This window comes from Nerophis ophidion, linkage group LG01 (assembly GCF_033978795.1).
Source record: "Nerophis ophidion isolate RoL-2023_Sa linkage group LG01, RoL_Noph_v1.0, whole genome shotgun sequence".
NCBI classification, from domain to species: Eukaryota; Metazoa; Chordata; class Actinopteri; order Syngnathiformes; family Syngnathidae; genus Nerophis; species Nerophis ophidion.
In genome coordinates, this window is record NC_084611.1 from 30,388,870 (window position 1) to 30,408,994 (window position 20,125).

The window sequence follows — 20,125 nt, forward strand, 5'->3', positions numbered from 1 at the left end:
CATCCTCTCCCACATCCTGGGGGTCCGCTGGCCTGTTGCGAACCCCACTCCCTTGTGCCATCTCCATCTCAATTTTGCATTTTGTTTGACCTCCTCGACCTTCCGAAGGCACCACCCTGTGGTTAAGTGCGTGAGCAACATGAGAGCCAAACCACCCGCAACGAAGGGAGGATTCAAGTTAGTTGAAACCCATGTGGAGTTTTATAGGGAGTCAATGCAGGTGCTGTCCAAAGTTTAATTAAATTCCTAAATCTTTTCCCCGAAATTGAGTTTTCACAAGCAGACAGACCGTATTTTCCATACGTCCAGGAGCCTTTATTATTACTCAACTGCAGCAAAGTCCCGGTGTCTATTAGGGGGAAGACATTTACTTAATAAAACATCCATATTCAACTTATTATTAGCATTATTATACATTCAATTATTACTATTTTTTTAAACTGCTATTTATTTTATTTACTTTTCTTAGACATTCAATTGAATGCAACTGGACTCTTCAGTTTGTCTCAGAACACGTCTGGCCTCTAATCCAAGCACACTTCATCAGTTCATGCTCATAGACTTTAATTGGTCAGATCTCCTCAAGATATTCTCTAACTAAAATCGGACGTGCTGAAGCAAGAATGGTTTTGCCCAATTGTGGTGTAAAAACGACAGTTAAATTGCCAAAGAGTGACCCCTCTGTCAATTCCAACAGCAGTCATTAAAATGTGATTCCTGTTGGTATTTAGACTTCATCTGACCAATCTGAGTATATGAGCATGAACAGATGAAACCTAAACCACAGAACCAAACACCAAACCTTCTCCATTGCTGCCCCCTCCCTCTGGAACTCTCTCCCCATTTCCATCCGCTCATGTCATAACCCCACAACTTTCAAAAGACTGTTAAAAACCGGCCTCCACAAAACTGCTTTTAATGCTGAAAGAAACATTTCATAATACAATGTTCTCTTTCATTTTGCACGTTATGTCGATTTACACAGTTTGTTTGATGAATATACTTAACTTTTATAAATAAATACATAAATAAAAATTAACTGTGTTAGAAAAAAGATAAATTAGAAAAATACATAATGTTGATTATAGAGAACATACAAACCATCCATATTCAATTTATTATTAGCATTATTGTACATTCAATTGCTTTGTTTTTCTTAAACTGCTATTTATTTTATTTACTTTTCTTAGACATTCAATTGAATGCAACTGGACTCTTCAGTTTGTCTCAGAACACATCTGGCCTCTAATCCAAGCACACTTCATCAGTTCATGCTCATAGACTTTAATTGGTCAGATCTCCTCAAGATATTCTCTAACTAAAATCGGACGTGCTGAAGCAAGAACGGTTTTGCCTAATTGTGGTGTAAAAACGACTGTTAAATTGCCAAAGAGTGACCCCTCTGTCAATTCCAACAGCAGTCATTAAAATGTGATTCCTGTTGGCATTTAGACTTCATCTGACGAATCTGAGTCTATGAGCATGAACAGATGAAGCCTAACCCACAGAACCAAACACCAAACTCTCTCCATTGCTGCCCCCTCCCTCTGGAACTCTCTCCCCATTTCCATCCGCTCATGTCATAACCCCACAACTTTCAAAAGACTGTTAAAAACCTACCTCTTCAAAACTGCTTTAAATGCTGAAAGAAACATTTCATAATACAATGTTCTCTTTCATTTTGCACATGTTATGTTGATTATTACACAGTTTGTTCGATGAATATACTTAACTTTTATAAATAAATACATAAATAAATATTAACTTTGTTAAAAAAAAGATAAATTACAAAAATGCATAATGTTGAATATAGAGAACATACAAACCCTTTATTTATTAAATCACAATTATTAAAATTCAACCATTTGGTGCATTTCCAAACAGCTAAAATGATTACAAAGCAAACTATAACCTACTACCCAAGAATGTACAACAATTCTTTTCAACAAAAGAGGAGAAATATAACCTTAGAGAAAAATCTAATTTAAAATATTTGTAAACTCGTACAACACTCAACATTTTTAGTACACCTGTATGTGGAATTGAATTATGGAACGGATTAACCAAATAACCAAACAAAGCACCATTAGGATTGACTTTAAGAGACGGTTCGAACTACATCTGTTCACAAAGTACACAGAACAAGAATTATGATGAACATCTTGAACCATTTTTTTTCATTGAGAAAAAAATTATTTATGTATTTAATATTTGTCTGCTTACTATGGTATATTATTTATTTGTTCACTGTTCTGTTACAGAGAACAAGGAAATTGGATAAAATTGCTACGATATGAAAAGGGGTAGGATCAAGGGAGTAGGTTTGATTTTGGGATTGGTGGGGACACAAAAGTGCTCCAAGGCAGCACTCTGAAAGTTTACTTTTTTTTTTTTTTTTACATTATCAATCATAATTTCACATCATGCAGATGTCATAGGGTAAAGCAACTAAATGAAAGCAAAGAAAACAACTTCGAAGAGTTCTCATCTTTAATCTTTAGTGTAGGGCTGTAGTGCAACTGTGCATCATACTGTCAATTAACATAGCCTACTGTCCATCAACAACATCAGAAATACATTCATGCAATACAACATTCTAAATAAACATAAATGAACTGTAATAATCTTTTCCCCAACTTGTGTTTAAATCACTCACAATTTTTCCCTTCATCTACTTCTTTCTATTGCTGCTTTTGTACTGTAAATATGTATGTCACTAATACTCAAATACAAGCAGATTAGTGTCCACTGGTTGTTCCTATTTGAAAGAGCCAAACACATGCCTCCGCCGGTCTGTAACAGAAATGAACTGCTGGCAGATTTCTCTCAGGTCAGTATTGTCCAGTTTTCCCGGATGGACATGGCACACAACAAGATTGTTCAGTCTTACTTGTGTCATGGTGGTTCTAAGCCATGTTTTAAGTCTCCTTAAAAATGATAATCTAGTGAGGTTTTATCGTATTTCCACCACAAAGTTTTGTTAATTGGTATTTTCAAACCGTTGCTCACTTCTACACAAATACATGAAACTAAAGAATAATTTCAAAAATAAAACGAAAAGGTGAAATCCGGCGATCTGATTGGCTGTTAACCGTGGTTTAAATATTGAGCACGGCTACTATTCTAAAGCCTTATCACAGCGTAGGCCATCACTCCGCCTCAGGCACGCATGACTGGTATGAATGGAAGTTGTTGTCATGTATCCATGACAACGGACTGTTGCAGTCCGTAGTAAAAGACGGCTGATGTTTTTACGATGTTAAAAAACGGACTAAAGTAGTTGAATTCACATGTTCAAGGTTAACTTTCACCTCCGGGGAAGGGTAACAATGGTAGAGGGGACTGAGCATTGACTTTCACCTGAAAAAAAGCGGAGGAAAAGACGGGATGCAGTGCTAATTTGGAGCTAACGCCTGGATAGTTGGGACTATTTTTTCCACAGTGAGGCTATTTTATTGGATAGTATGTATTTCTGGTTGACTAAAACTACATTAAATTGATTGAGTATTCCTATTTCATATTGCCTTTATTGGTAACAGTTTTATAAAAGCAATATATCACTCCAGTCCATGGTATATCCTCATTATAGCACTCTAAGGGGCGTGACTGGAGTGATATATTGTTGAATTATTCAATATTGTTGAGCCTCTATACACCCTTGAAGTAACTTAGTTTGACTCCTAAAGAAGTCTCTTATATCCAGTTTTCTTTTCATCGACATCCTTCAAAACCTACAGCACACACGCACGCAAACAGACACAAACACAATGTAAATCACACCACTGATATTAAAATTCATCTAGCTACTGTGTGCCAGGAACAACAAATGCCGAACATGTTGACAACTTACACTGACAGTTGCACTGCCTCTCGTGCGGTTGCTAGCAACTAGCATGTAGGCTAGCTTTTACAAGCAGGAGTGACAGCGGGGACCGCCAATCACACGTAAGTTAGCATGAAACTGGCAACCAATCAGGGAGCGATATTTAGGTTAGAAGCGGGACTTCTAGCAGAGACCGACATTTAACCCTTTCTGTGCCATAATTATTGACTAAACATTACGGGCAGCGGTTGTATTGATAGTGACTACACAGTAGCGGCTGGATATTGGTAGGGACGTGTCCCTAGCGTCCCTACCCAATTCTGCGCCCTTGGGTAGGATTAAATAAGCTCAGCTTCTTTCTACTCCTTTTCGGACGTGCTGTGATGAAACAACTGGAATTGTGTGATGCCTTTACGTTGTATCGTATGCATGTTTGATATAAAGTAAAACTGAACTGAACTGAACATAAATAAAATGAATTATCATCATTATTATATGTCAAATGAAAATGCACACAGAATGACTATGCTTTAGGTTATTTTTCATCTGTAAGCTATAGAAAAATTATTTTACTTGTAAATGTAATTGAGTCATTTCATATTTATTTATCATGCTTATATTCACCATAACTGTTGTATTCATACTTATCTAATTTACTTTAATCTTAACTCTTAAAATAAATTAGTCATCAACGTCGCTTTTGTGCCTTTTTTTCTCTCACCCTCAAATCTCACCACAATATTTACAATAACGTACAAACAATACGGATAAATGATCTATTTATTTATGTATCCATTCATCCAAATAACCTAGGCCGGTAGGCAATTATTAATCTGAAGGCACAGAACATTAAACAAAGATGCACAAAACATTGCAGTGCAAGGAATAGTCATCAAAAAGGACCCTGTTTTTAAAAAGTGCAGGGAACTTGTTCACAATATCAGAGTAGTAGTTTTAGCACAGATAAATGCTTGGACGGTGCTACTGTTTTGGTTAGCAACAGATTTGGGCTTGGAATTAAATCCATAACTGAGATAATGCTCTTATGTCTTTCAAACGGACAATTCATTGTGACACATCATGTAGATCAGTGGTCCCCAACCACCGGAACCGGTGGTACCGGGCCGCAGAAGAATTTTTTATAATTTTTTTAAATAATTTTTTTATTATTTTTTTTATTATCAAATCAACATTAAAACACAAGATACACTTACAATTAGTGTACCAACCCAAAGAACATCCCTTTTTCATGACAAAAACAACAACAAAAAAGACCCCCCCTGCCCTTGCCGGGCCGCGGGACAAATTATCAAGCGTTGACCGGTCCGCAGCGACAAAAAGGTTGGGGACCACTGATCTAGATGTCCACTACTATAAGAGAAAAACAGTAAGTGAGTGCCAGGGGGGCAATTGTACTGAGAAAATAAAATCTATCAGAAACACTGTGTAAGAACTTGATGTTCTTTCAAAACTAAATACAGCACAGAAGAAGGAAAAAGTTTTATAAGGCGTGGGGTTTAGATCAAAGGGCATTCGGGGAACATTTGCAGTAATAAATGTGCAAAAGTTGAGAACTGGCCCTCGCTGCAACCCTGACACTCTCCAAATGTTTGTGATTGAAGCTAATCTTGGACTGTGACGTCAAGTATTTGCACAGCGTGGACATTTGCAGAGATGAGCTCATATCCAGTCTAGAAAAAGAACCACTGGAACAATGTTTACTGAACACCCAAAATATGATTTGTCAACACAAGCAATGCCAAAGGTTAGTGGTCATTATTCTTGCATCAATATTTAATATGAGCTTTATTCTTACAGCGACACTATAATAGCAGGGGGACTTTGTTTATATATATATATATATATATATATATATATATATATATATATATATACCAAAAAGTTCTATTTTGGTTTCATCTGACCACATGACATTCTCCCAATCCTGTGCTGTATCATCCAAGTATCCATTTTGGTACAAACTCAACTCGTCGTGTTGTATGAGGAAGAAGAATACTGAGTTGCATCCCAAGAACACCATAACTACTGTGAAGCATGGGGGTGGAAACATCATGCTTTGGGGCTGTTTTTCTGAATGATCCGTGTTAAGGAAAGAATGAATGGGGGCCATGTATCGTGAGATTTTGAGTCAAAACCTCCTTCCATCAGTGAGAGCTTTGAATGGTTGAACAAATACTTATTCTCCACCATAATTTACAAATAAATTATTTAAAATTCCTACAATGTGAATTCCTGGATTTTTTTTTCACATTCTGTCTCTCACAGTTGAAGTGTCCCTATGATGAAAATTACAGACCTCTGTCATCATTTTAAGTGGGAGGACTTGCACAATCGATGGCTGACTAAATACTTTTTTGCCCCACTGTATATATATATATATATATATATATATATATATATATATATATATATATATATATATATATATATATATATATATATATATATATATACTGGGGCTTCACGGTGGAAGAGGGGTTAGTGCATCTGCCTCACAATACGAAGGTCCTGCAGTCCTGGGTTCAAATCCATGCTCGGGATCTTTCTGTGTGGAGTTTGCATGTTCTCCCCGTGAATGCGTGGGTTCCCTCCGGGTACTCAGGCTTCCTCCCACCTCTAAAGACATGCACCTGGGGATAGGTTGATTGGCAACACTGAAATTGGCCCTAGTGTGTGAATGTGAGTGTGAATGTTGTCTGTCTATCTGTGTTGGCCCTGCGATGAGATGGCGACTTGTCCAGGGTGTACCCCGCCTTCCGCCCGATTGTAGCTGAGATAGGCGCCAGCGCCCCCCGCGACCCCAAAAGGGAATAAGCGGTAGAAAATGGATGTATGGATATATATATATATATATATATATATATATATATATATATATATATATATATATATATATATATATATATATATATATATATATATATATAAGAGGCGCACCGGGTCTGCAAGCTGTATTACCGAGAAAGTATACAAATCGATAGAAACAAAGACAGCAAACACACGGCTGAAACGCTGGAAAAAACACATTTTGAGAGCTGAAAAAAGCCAATGCAGTACGAAACATTACTTTTTTGTCCTCAAAATGGAAGAAATGACAGAAAACAGAGTGGGTAGAAGGTGAAGAGGACAGGGTAAGGTTAAGGTGAAACAAAAAAATGCACAATGCGCAATGTATCTATCTAGTCGGCGAGTACCGTGAAAACGTCTTGCTCCTTCTCTGCCCCTGCACATCACCAGGCTTAAAATACACTCAAACACACGTCAACATATGTCCATAGTGTGGACATGACAGCCCGCCGGGTAAACTTGGACTGATATAACTCATATAAGAGGTGAGCAAGAGCTTTTAGGGAAGAAGGCAGGATAAGAAGACTGAAAAGAATAGAAAAAAAAACCTACATGGTATATAGAAAGATAACTACAATTGGACATTTTAAAATAGTAAAGACTTCTGTGGAAAGAAGATTATGGTGTTTTTTTAACAAGTGAAACAAGCAATCAATCACACTCTAGAAACAGTGAGCTAAACCTCAGGCAGCAGATTAGAGCATCAACACTGCTGTGCAGCAGCCAACCTTAATATTTTCTTTGTTAGTTTGAATCTTACAGCTCAAATTCCGAAAAGGTCGAAACATATAATGCTAGGATTTATAAGTCCTTGTTGAGCAATGTCCCAGTAAATACAGTAAAAACAGATTTGATGAGCAAACGTTTTTGTATCCCCCCTCCAAAAAAAATAATTCCACTGGTGGATGTTATTTTCAAGACGTTATTATATCATGAATGGGTAATTAAAGCAGATCCACAAAATGCATCAAACAGAATTTGACTTTTGGGTTTGTTCATGTGGTAATAAATGTTAATTTCTTGAGTAATCCAATCCAATCCACTTTATTTATACAGCACATTTAAAAAACAAAATGTTTCCAAAGTGCTGGACAACAATATTAAAAACATTATTCTAATACTATCCTGAGCTCCACCAATGACTGAATAAAAAAAAAAAAAAATACATATAAAACCAATGTAGAAACGATATAAAATAAAAATGATTAAAAACTATTTTAAAGGGTAAATAGAAATCAAAATTTAAAAACACAGAGGACAACAGAGGACCACACAACTCACGTAGTGTTAAAAGCCAGAGAATAAAAATGGGTCTTAAGACGAGACTTAAAACACTCCACTGTGGGAGGAGTTCTAACATGGAGGGGCAGAGTGTTCCAGAGCTTAGGGCCGACCACAGAGAAGGCCCTGTCTCCCCTGGTTTTAAGTCTGGTCTTGGGCACCACAAGCTGCAGCTGGCTCTCGGACCTCAGAGCGCGTGCAGTATTGTAAGTTTGGATGAGGTCCGAGATATAATGAGGTGCCAGTCCATGTAAAGCTTTAAAAACAAACAGCAAGGTTTTAAAATTAATTCTAAAATAAACAGGGAGCCAGTGCAAACTCTCATGTATTGGTATTATATGCTCGAGTTTCCTGGCCCCTGTTAAAAGTCGTGCTGCCGCGTTCTAGACCAACTGCAGCCGGGAGAGAGCGTTTTGGCTAATACCAGTATAAAGTGCATTGCAGTAGTCCAGAGGACTTGAAATATAAGCATGCACGACGCGTTAAAAAAAGGTTAAAAGATAAAAACGGTTTTACCTTTGCTAAAAGACGAAGATGATAAAAACACGATTTTAAAACGCCATTGACTTGTTTCTCAAGTTTAAAATCGCTATCTATAGTGACGCCAAGGCTGGTGACTTTGGGACGCACATAATTTTGCAATGGTCCCAAGTCAGTGAGGGCCGGCCTAAAAACTAAAATTTCCGTTTTTCCCTCATTCATTATTAAAAAATTCTGAGCTAACCAAGCCTTGACGTCCCATTGACAGTTGAGAAGGGGCGTCAGGGGGCCGTGGCCTTTTGAAATCGGCATATAAATTTGGCAGTCGTCTGCATAAAAGTGATAAGACACTCCATGCTTCTTAAAAATCTGTCCAAGAGAGAGGAGACATAGAGCAAACAGGATGGGGCCTAGAATAGATCCCTGGGGGACACCACAGTAAAGCGGAGTAGAAGAAGAGGTGGCGTCCCCCAGCCTGACAGAGAAGGACCTCTCTGACAGGTCGGATCCGAACCATTCTAATGCAGTCCCCCTGACACCCACACAGTGGCACTCTAAAAGAATTGTGGGTCGACTGTGTCAAAGGCAGCTGTAAGATCTAAAAGCACTAAAATGGCAGAGCTGCCAGAATCAGACATTAAATGCAAATCATTAAAAACCTTTAAAAGTGCAGATTCAGTACTGTGCAAAGATCCAGACTGAAATGGATCTAAAGTGCCATTTTCATCTAAAAAAAAGGCTGTAGTTGCGCCAAAACACATTTCTCCTAAATTTTTGACAGAAAAGGTAATTTAGAAATGGGCTGATAATTTAATAAACTTGTATGATCAAGCAAGACCTGTTTTTTTTTTTTATCAAAGGCTCAACAACAGCTCCTTTACAAAAATAGGGCATACAGCCAGAAATCAAGCTGCTGTTGATGATGTCCCTAACAGACAAGTCAATAGAGTCCCAGACTTCTTTAAAAAAGCGAGGGGGGACTGGGTTTGTGGGACAGGACCAGGGTTTTAGTTTGTCAACTATTCCTTTAAGCTCAGGCATAGACACAGGCTCAAACTGACAAAACAAAGCTGAGCACCGACTGCCCACATTGAAACTCAATGGAGAAGGAGAAAGATTTGCCCGAATAGTAGCAAACAACTTTGTTGTTAAAAAAGGAGAGACATTTTTCACAAATTTCACTTGTCATCTCCAGTTAAGTGGCTGGATTCGGATTAAGAACAGAACTAATAGATTTAAAAAGAACACGTGGCTTGTTGACACTATTTGAAATTAAGTCTGACAAATATTTTGTTTTTTCAGCTTTAACCACACTTTGATAATTCCGACATCTTTCTTTTAGAATTTGGTAAGAGACCTCCAAGTGATCCCCTTTCCACTTACGCTCTGCCCTTCGCCACTCACGCCGAGCTGTGCACGTGGTGTCATTGAGCCAAGGCTCCTGTTTTAGTTTGAGTAATAAAACATTTTTTTAATTCATTATAAGCTCATCATGATAATGGTAATGTTCCGATGTTTTATCTAGTTTTCTTACACTTCTCATTTGACAGTTCAGGTGAATGTACCAGTCTTGTCTTTTGTTGAAACCTAGAAAGTTTCTACACTGTACGTCCATCCATCCATTTTCAACAGCTTGTCACTTTCAAAGTCAATGAGGGCTGCAGCCGATCCTAGTTACACCCTGGACAGGTCGCCACCACAATGCAGGGCCAACACAGATAGACTATGTTTACACCGCAAGCCAAAAGGTCCAAATCGGATTTTATCGAAATTGGATTTTTTTTCCCAGCTGACTGATTACATTGTAAGTAAATGTGATCTTTATCAGACTCCAGTACAAACACGCACAGGCCCTAATGCGGGCCCAAATGTGGCCTCGACGTCACTTGCATCAGTGGCGGCGGCGATGACCAAGAAGAACGCGGAGTTGGAATATAATTACATTGGCAGAGTTACAATGCATAGTAGGCTACCGCCACCTACTGCACTGGAGTTGTAATTACAAGCTCCATTCACAGACAGAGTCCCATTGCTTTTATGAACGGTCGAGCGAGTCCATCCATCCATCATCTTCCGCTTATCCGAGGTCGGGTCGCGGGGGCAACAGCCTAAGCAGGGAAACCCAGACTTCCCTCTCCCCAGCCACTTCGTCTAGCTCTTCCCGGGGGATCCCGAGGCGTTCCCAGGCCAGCCGGGAGACATAGTCTTCCCAACGTGTCCTGGGTCTTCCCCGTGGCCTCCTACCGGTTGGACGTCCCCTAAACACCTCCCTAGGGAGGCGTTCGGGTGGCATCCTGACCAGATGCCCGAACCACCTCATCTGGCTCCTCTCGATGTGAAGGAGCAGCGGCTTTACTTTGAGTCCCTCCCGGATGGCAGAGCTTCTCACCCTATCTCTAAGGGAGAGACCCGCCACACGGCGGAGAAAACTCATTTCGGCCGCTTGTACCCGTGATCTTATCCTTTCGGTCATGACCCAAAGCTCATGACCATAGGTGAGGATGGGAACGTAGATCGACCGGTAAATTGAGAGCTTTGCCTTCTGGCTCAGCTCCTTCTTCACCACAACAGATCAGTACAACGTCCGCATTACTGAAGACGCCGCACCGATCCGCCTGTCGATCTCACGATCCACTCTTCCCTCACTCGTGAACAAGACTCCTAGGTACTTGAACTCCTCCACTTGGGGCAGGGTCTCCTCCCCAACCCGGAGATGGCACTCCACCCTTTTCCGGGCGAGAACCATGGACTCGGACTTGGAGGTGCTGATTCTCATTCCGGTCGCTTCACACTCGGCTGCGAACCGATCCAGCGAGAGCTGAAGATCCCGGTCAGATGAAGCCATCAGGACCACATCATCTGCAAAAAGCAGAGACCTAATCCTGCGGTTACCAAACCGGAACCCCTCAACGCCTTGACTGCGCCTAGAAATTCTGTCCATAAAAGTTATGAACAGAATCGGTGACAAAGGACAGCCTTGGCGGAGTCCAACCCTCACTGGAAATGTGTTCGACTTATTGCCAGCAATGCGGACCAAGCTCTGGCACTGATCGTACAGGGAACGGACCGCCACAATAAGACAGTCCGATACCCCATACTCTCTGAGCACTCCCCACAGTACTTCCCGAGGGACACGGTCGAATGCCTTCTCCAAGTCCACAAAGCACATGTAGACTGGTTGGGCAAACTCCCATGCACCCTCAAGAACCCTGCCGAGAGTATAGAGCTGGTCCACAGTTCTACGACCAGGACAAAAACCACATTGTTGCTCCTGAATCCGAGGTTCGACTATCCGACGTAGCCTCCTTTCCAGTACACCTGAATAAACCTTACCGGGGAGGCTGAGGAGTGTGATCCCACGATAGTTGGAACACACCCTCCGGTACCCCTTCTTAAAGAGAGGAACCACCACCCCGGTCTGCCAATCCAGAGGTACCGCCCCCGATGTCCACGCGATGCTGCAAAGTCTTGTCAACCAAGACAGCCCCACAGCATCCAGAGCCTTAAGGAACTCGTCTCGTCCACCCTGGGGCCTTGCCACCGAGGAGCTTTTTAACTACCTCAGCGACCTCAGCCCCAGAAATAGGAGAGTCCACCACAGATTCCCCAGGCACTGCTTCCTCATAGGAAGACGTGTTGGTGGGATTGAGGAGGTCTTCAAAGTATTCCTTCCACCTATCCACAACATCCGCAGTCGAGGTCAGCAGAACACCATCCGCACCATACACGGTGTTGATAGTGCACTGCTTCCCCTTCCTGAGGCGGCGGACGGTGGTCCAGAATCGCTTCGAAGCCGTGCGGAAGTCGTTTTCCATGGCTTCCCCGAACTCTTCCCATGTCCGAGTTTTTGCCTCCGCGACCGCTGAAGCTGCACACCGCTTGGCCTGTCGGTACCTGTCCACTGCCTCCGGAGTCCTATGAGCCAAAAGGACCCGATAGGACTCCTTCTTCAGCTTGACGGCATCCCTCACCGCTGGTGTCCACCAAGGGGTTTTAGGATTGCCGCCCCGACAGGCACCAACTACCTTGCGGCCACAGCTCCGATCTGCCGCCTCGACAATAGAGGTGCAGAACATGGTCCACTCGGACTCAATGTCCAGCACCTCCCTCGTGACATGTTCAAAGTTCTTCCGGAGGTGGGAATTGAAACTTTGTCTGACAGGAGACTGCCAGACGTTCCGAGCAGACCCTCACAATGCGTTTGGGCCTCCCAGGTCTGTCCGGCATCCTCCCCCACCATCGCAGCCAACTCACCACCAGGTGGTGATCGGTAGAAAGCTCCGCCCCTCTCTTCACCCGAGTGTCCAAAACATGAGGCCGCAAATCCGATGACACAACTACAAAGTCGATCATGGAACTGCGGCCTAAGGTGTCCTGGTGCCAAGTGCACATATGGACACCCTTATGTTTGAACATGGTGTTTGTTATGGACAAACTGTGACGAGCACAAAAGTCCAATAACAAAACACCACTCGGGTTCAGATCCGGGCGGCCACTCTTCCCAATCACGCCTCTCCAGGTTTCACTGTCGCTGCCAACGTGAGCGTTGAAGTCTCCCAGTAGGACAAGGGAATCACCCGGGGGAGCACTTTCCAGTACTCCCTCGAGTGTTCCCAAAAAGGGTGGGTACTCTGAACTGCTGTTTGGTGCATAAGCACAAACAACAGTCAGGACCCGTCCCCCCACCCGAAGGCGGAGGGAGGCTACCCTTTCGTCCACCGGGTTGAACTCCAACGTACAGGCTTTGAGCCGGGGGGAAACAAGAATTGCCACCCCAGCCCGTCGCCTCTCACTGCCGGCAACGCCAGAGTGGAAGAGGGTCCAATCCCTCTCAAGAGAAGTGGTTCCAGAGCCCTTGCTGTGCGTCGAAGTGAGTCCGACTATATCCAGCCGGAATTTCTCGACTTCGCGTAATAGCTCAGGCTCTTTCCCCCCCAGTGACGTGACGTTCCACGTCCCAAGAGCTAGCTTCTGTAGCCGAGGATCGGACCGCCAAGTGCCCTGCCTTCGGCTGTCGCCAAGCTCACATTGCACCCGACCTCTATGGCCCCTGCTATGGGTGGTGAGCCCATTGGAGGGGTGACCCACGTTGCCTCTTCGGGCTGTGCCCGGCCGGGCCCCATGGGAACAGGCCCGGCCACCAGGCGCTCGCCATCGTGCCCCACCTCCGGGCCTGGCTCCAGAGGGGGGCCCCGGTGACCCGCGTCCGGGCGAGGGAAATCTGGGTCCATGATTTTTCTTCTTCATAAAGGTCTTCGAGCTGCTCTTTGTCTGATCCCTCACCTAGAACCTGTTTGCCTTGGGAGACTCTACCAGGGGGCTTTATGCCCCCGGACAACATAGCTCCTAGGATCATTGGGACACGCAAACTCCTCTACCACGATAAGGTTGCAGCTCAGAGAGGAGTCAAAAGCCGAAAAAAACAAACAAAAAAAATAAATAAATGAATGTGTGGGAAACCCTGCACTCGCAACACAATAGAAAGGTAAGGGATTTCCCAGAATTATCCTAGTAATTGTGTCTAAAAACATCTGAGTCACTCCCAATGCAATAGCCTTTTTTTTTTTTTTTTTTTTTTTTTCTAGTGCTTTGCTATCAATATCCTCAGCCACGAATCTTTCATCCTCGCTCAAATTAATGGGGAAATTGTCGCTTTCTCGGTCTGAATAGCTCTTGCTGCTGGAGGCTCCCATTATAAACAATGTGAAGATGTGAGGAGCCCTCACACCGGTGACGTCATCGTCTGCTACTTCCGGTAAAAGCAAGGCTTTTTTATTAGCGACCAAAAGTTGCGAACTTTATCGGCGATGTTCTCTACTAAATCCTTTCAACAAAAATATGGCAATATCGCGAAATGACCAAGTATGACACATAGAATGGACCTGCTATGTGTTGTCATCTCATCGACTTGAACGCAGGCTGGGCAGTGTTAACACGCTAAGTTGGCAGTGAGGCACGAAGATTGTGTATTAGATGTCCGAGGTATCACTTCTGTTTTTGTTTTTTTTGGGTTAAACTGTTGCACTGAACCACATGGTGTTGTTGTAGAACAAAGCTTGTTTATTAGAGTTCATCTTCATTAGCAAAACTGCTTTCTGTTTGATATTGACATCAAAAAGTAAACATCATGGGTTTTTACACTTCTTGAAGGTTTTTTTTTGCATTTCATAAATATATTACTTTAAAAAACAATGTGACAAAGCATTGTGTTAATGTTTTTTGACGTATAGTTAATTCCTACAGAGCAATTTCTGCTCAAACTCCTAATGGAGCTGTCCTGATACAGCATGTTCATGTACATATATTTAGTACATGTCAATAAACACAAAATGTACATAACTTACAAAAAATACCTCTCAAATTGTAAAAAAAAGATAAATGTATCATGTAATGAGAAAAAGCTGACACGTTGAAAGAATTAATGAACAAAAACACAAATATTTGTCTTTAAATATATTGATAACGTTTATCTATAGCCTTTTCATTACACATTACAAATTACATGATGACATCGCGTTCACACCCCAGCCCAACACTGTTTTACCTAACAATAAATAAACGTGATTAATAATCATGATTTCAATATTGATAAAAAATAATCTTGATTATTAGTTTTGCTATATTTCATTCAGCTCTATGTGTAAGACTCGATCACATATATGAACAGTATTTTTATCTATATGGACAAAAAGTGCAGTTGCGTCTTTTAGCCATCAGGGGCCGTCTTGCACAATTCTAAAATTTATTTTTATTTATTGATGTTATTATTTTGTATGTCATATTACTTTGTTTATGTTTGTGTTGCTTTCATATGCACATTCGATTACTACTTGAGGTAAATGAAACCCAGTTTTATCTACAATAATGTTTCTCCTACAAAGAATATAATTTTTTATGCGTTGTTGTTTTTTTTTAAATAAAACCTGGTTAATAGATTCCAGTATAAGTACTCTTTGAAAAATGTAACACATTTAAAAATACTGCAATAATAATGGTAACCGTGATAAGAAATGTTCATACCGTGACCTCCCAGGTATATATATATATATATATATATATATATATATATATATATATATATATATATATATATATATATATATATATATATATGTATATGTATATGTATATATATATATATATATATATATACACACATATACATATACAGCACACATTATCCAGAACGTAAAAAGGGCACAATAAACTTCTGTGTAACAAAACTATGTCTTAATAGTAATTAAAGTAGGTTATAGTGTTACAATAGTATACGGTCTTCCCTAGGCCTTTTTTCACCACAGGAACATTTACAGGAATGTTCCCATTTACCAGGGCAAATGAAGTCTCCCCTTGTGCAATGTTCCGTCTAATTTTTCATGTGTGTGAGCAAACGCAAAAACTCCCTGGGCATTCAGTGGAGCACATGTGAACAACATTAGACGTGCACACTGGGGCCATACCATCAGCACACCTGTCTCAAATTTGACATTACAACTCAAATGTCTTATTATTATAATCAAATGACAGCAGTCATTTTCGTGAAGTTATTCATGAAAATAAGTGACTTGGCCCACTTACAACGAAAATAACCCAAAAAAATCTTGCTTTTCATAAGCTATGTACAAGTATTCTATGACTGGGTGGGGTCTTGCTTTTAAAAGAATATGTACACCTTTCAGAAATCACATTTAGTTCCCCTTAAAACATTCTCATGGTGCACAATCCGATGTATGCATGGGATTAAGTGTACATTTCTGTAACTTTCTGTCTGTAAAATCTTTTTTGGAACATTTCCGTAATTTAGTAACATTATTTCATGATTATTATCCATAAATTAACATTCTTAATAAATTACAATAGAATAAACACACATCTGATTGGCGAGTCATAGCGTAAAGACCTGGAATTAACACTTGTGTGGTGTTGGAGTTGCCTGACTTTTTGTGTGGGCATAAACACACTACTGGGCTTAGCGCCATGGGTGAGTGTGTTGGTGCAAGTGAGAAAGTGCAAGTGGCTGCTGTTGATATGACAGATGACAAAGAGTTGGTTTTGGTCTGATTTGTACGGCAGACAATGACCAGTTTGGCGAGATAGAAGTTTTTTACTATATTATACATTTTTGGTGTGGTTGCGGCCGACAAAAAACTGTGTTACTCAATAAAGTGATAGATGGAATTCCTGTCCTCCTTAAAGCGTCTCGACAGATGTCACAATAGTTGAACAGTATTGACGGAAAAAGTTTTATCTCTTTTGGCCGCTTGTTGTCACCTGGTTACTCACAGTTCCACTGCAAAAATCCTACCGAAAAAATTGTTGTTTATTTTGTTTAAAGTTCTGATGATATTTGATATTGTGCAAGGCATAGATTTGTTCTGCGCAGAAGATGCCTGAGCAGTGCACAATTGCGCAGGCGTGCACCTTAGAGGCAGCATTGCCCCAGTGCTTCCAACAAAAACTACCCGTGTAGATATAGTTGTGAAGTGAAGTGAATTGTATTTATATAGAGCTTTTTTTCAGTGACTCAAAGCGCTTTACATAGTGAAACCCATTATGTACATCTTTAAGCTACATTTAAACCGTTGTGGGCAGCACAGGTAGCAGGTGGGTATAGTGTCTTGCTCAAGGACACAACGGCAGTGACTCGGATGACAGAAGCGGGGATCGAACTCGGCACCCTCAAGTTGCTGCCACGGCCGCTCTACCAACCAAGCCATACCGCCCCTGTTCTCCCTGTGAGATAAACACTGGCAATTATTCTGTATTTATTGTTATTAAGAGCTGTAATGGATCTTAAGGAATCACGTGACCCTTATGAATTCATTATTTACTGAAACACTTTGGACGCCTGAATTTTTATGTAAAATCTGGTGCACTTTGTTTTTAAGTCACATTGTTTTGTATACAATTGCTTCGTATTGTATTTACTTACACTTTAGTAAAAGAAATATGACCTATTCTTGTCCGTGTATTTGCATGGTAACAGTGTAGAAATATACTGTACTGCTCATCCATACTGTACTGTGCGTCATCAGCCTCATTTGTATAAACTACACTGAACTCTGAAATGCGGTGGCAACACAACACACACATTTCCAGGAACTACACTATATTGCCAAAAGTATTTGGCCACCCATCCTAATGATCAGAATCAGGTGTCCTAATCACTTTGTCCGGCCAAAGGGGTATAAAATCAAGCACTTAGGCATGGAGACTGTTTCTACAAACATTTGTGAAAGAATGGGCCGCTCTCCGGAGCTCAGTGATTTCCAGCGTGGAACTGTCATAGGATGCCTCCTGTGCAACAAATCCAGTCATGAAATTTCCTCGCTCCTAAATATTCCAAAGTCAACTGTCAGCTTTATTATAAGACAATGGAAGAGTTTGGGAACGACAGTAACCCAGCAACTAAGTAGTAGGCCACGCAAACTGACAGAGAGGGGTCAGTGGATGCTGAAGCGCATCGTGCAAAGAGGTCGCCGACTTTCTGCACAGTCAGTTGCTACATGAATTGAATCTACCATGAATTGATTAACGTGGACCCCGACTTAAATAAGTTGAAAAACGTATTCGGGTGTTACCATTTAGTGGTCAATTGTACGGAATATGTACTTAACTGTGCAATCTACTAATAAAAGTATCAATCAATCAATCAATACAGAGCTCCAAACTTCATGTGATCTTCCAACTAGCCCATGTACAGTACACGGAGAGCTTCATGGAATGGGTTTCCATGGCCAAGCAGCTGAATCTAAGTCATACATCACCAAGTTAAATGCAAAGCGTCGGATACAGTGCTGTAAATCACGTCGCCACTGGACGCTAGAGCAGTGGAGATGCCTTCTCTGGAGTGATGAATCACGCTTTTCTATCTGGCAATCTAAAAGACCAGTTTGAGTTTAGAGGTTGCCAGGAAAACAGTACATTTGGGACTGCATTGTGCAGAGTCTGAAAATTGGTGGACGAGGAATTATGGTGTGGGGTAGTTTTTCAGGAGTTAGGCTTGGCCCCTTAGTTCCAGTGAAAGGAACTTTGAATGCTCCAGAGTACCAAACATTTTGGACAATTCCATGCTCACAACCTTGTGGGAACAGTTTGGAACGGGCCCTTTCCAACATGACTGTGCATCAGTGCACAAAGCAAGGTCCATAAAGACAAAGTCTGGTGTGGATGAACTTAACTGGCCTGCACAGAGTCCTGACCTGAACCCGATAGAACACCTTTGGGATGAATTAGAACGGAGACTGAGAGCCAGGCCTTCTCGACCAACATCAGTGTGTGACCTCACCAATGCGCTATTGGAAGAATGGTCAGAAATTCCTATGAACACACTCCACAACCTTGTGGACAGCCTTCCCAGAAGAGTTGAAGCTGTAATAGCTGCAAAAAGTGGAACGACATCATATTGAACCCTATGTGTTAGGAAAGGGATGGCAGTTCATGTGTGAGTCTAGGCAAGTGGCCAAATACTTTTGGCAATATCGTGTATATGGCTCCAGGAACTTAAAGTTCCTGTACTTTATTTGCAGATTTTTGCAGGTGGGATACATTGTAGTCATTCATTTATACTTGTAAAGGCAATATTTTTGATCCAGCTCTTGTATTGGATTTTTTTTTTTACCTGGCACAGTTGTGCCAAATGATGCAGTCACAACCATTGCGTCTCCTTACCTGGCCATGCCCAGACTGGAAAACCCAGATGGCACAATGAGAACATCCAGGCGGGGGAAGGGATGGACTCCCAAAATGGCGTGAGCTGCAGCTAAACATTGCGGCAACAGTGCGAGGACTCCGATCTAGACAGAAGACGAGGAGAGTGACAGGGATTTTTAAGAAACAGAATAAAATACACTTGTATTCTGATAGAAAATATTTTTTCTGTTGGTTGATCCCTTATTCATTACTAAAATTAGCATGACTACAACACCACATGCATCTGTTATGTTGAATGTTCTGATCTACTGTTTCTATGCCAGTGTAGTACTAGGCAGAATAAAGTGTATTGGACGAGTTGTGGAAATAGCTTAAATGTAGCTCAGCTTCCCATGAAATACCGGTTATGTTTTTTACATCTTTAGACTGCAACCTCAGTGAGACTGACAGTACCTCTGCTGGTTGCAGCTGATTGGTAAACTCTAGTTTGCCTAAGTTTTGTTTATTGAACAAAACTGAACAGCATTGGGTTTTGCAAACAGGGTATTGAAAGGTCAAAGCATGCAAATGTTTGGGGCGTTTTAAAGTCTCTGAACACATGCATAAAAATGTATGACTCAAGTTGAGTTGGCACGTCGTACTGTTGCCATAGCGATGCAAACACAGACTGTTGTTTAGTTGACTTTTCCATTCAATATAATATATTCTGTCAAGTTAGGACAGCTTTCCACCTGGGCTTTCTGCAACAGGCTGACCGGGGCGAACACGCGATGAGGGATCACACGCTGGGATATCACAGACCGCTCTTTGAATCGACAAGGGTAGTCGCCATGAGAGCAAGGGAAGCTGTCGTCCAACATGGGTGAATTATTAGAGGGGGCCTGGTCTCCACTGTAACATATTCAAAAGAAAAGGTTGAACCAAGGTTAACAAATGTATTTTTATACTTTTCCCCCATTGAGAGAGCGCAGTGTGCGTGAGGTGTAATATTCATTCCATGTGTCTCTTTGTTCTAGGCGT

The 20,125-nt window shown here is 41.4% G+C and overlaps 1 protein-coding gene across 7 annotated transcripts in view; it reads right to left on the bottom strand.

The window, feature by feature from the left end:
- aopep (aminopeptidase O (putative)) overlaps window positions 1-20,125 on the bottom strand; it is a 200,846-nt gene that overhangs the window by 171,360 nt on the left and 9,361 nt on the right. For all 7 annotated transcript variants that reach the window (XR_009806800.1, XR_009806805.1, XR_009806802.1 and 4 more), the window contains 2 exons: window positions 19,837-19,996; window positions 19,124-19,248 (listed from right to left, as the gene is read on the bottom strand). Coding sequence is in view for 4 of the 7 variants with exons in the window: in XM_061900554.1 (XP_061756538.1) it covers window positions 19,124-19,248; window positions 19,837-19,996 (285 nt within the window). In the remaining 3 variants the exon portion in view is untranslated. The remainder of the gene's footprint in view (window positions 1-19,123; window positions 19,249-19,836; window positions 19,997-20,125) is intronic.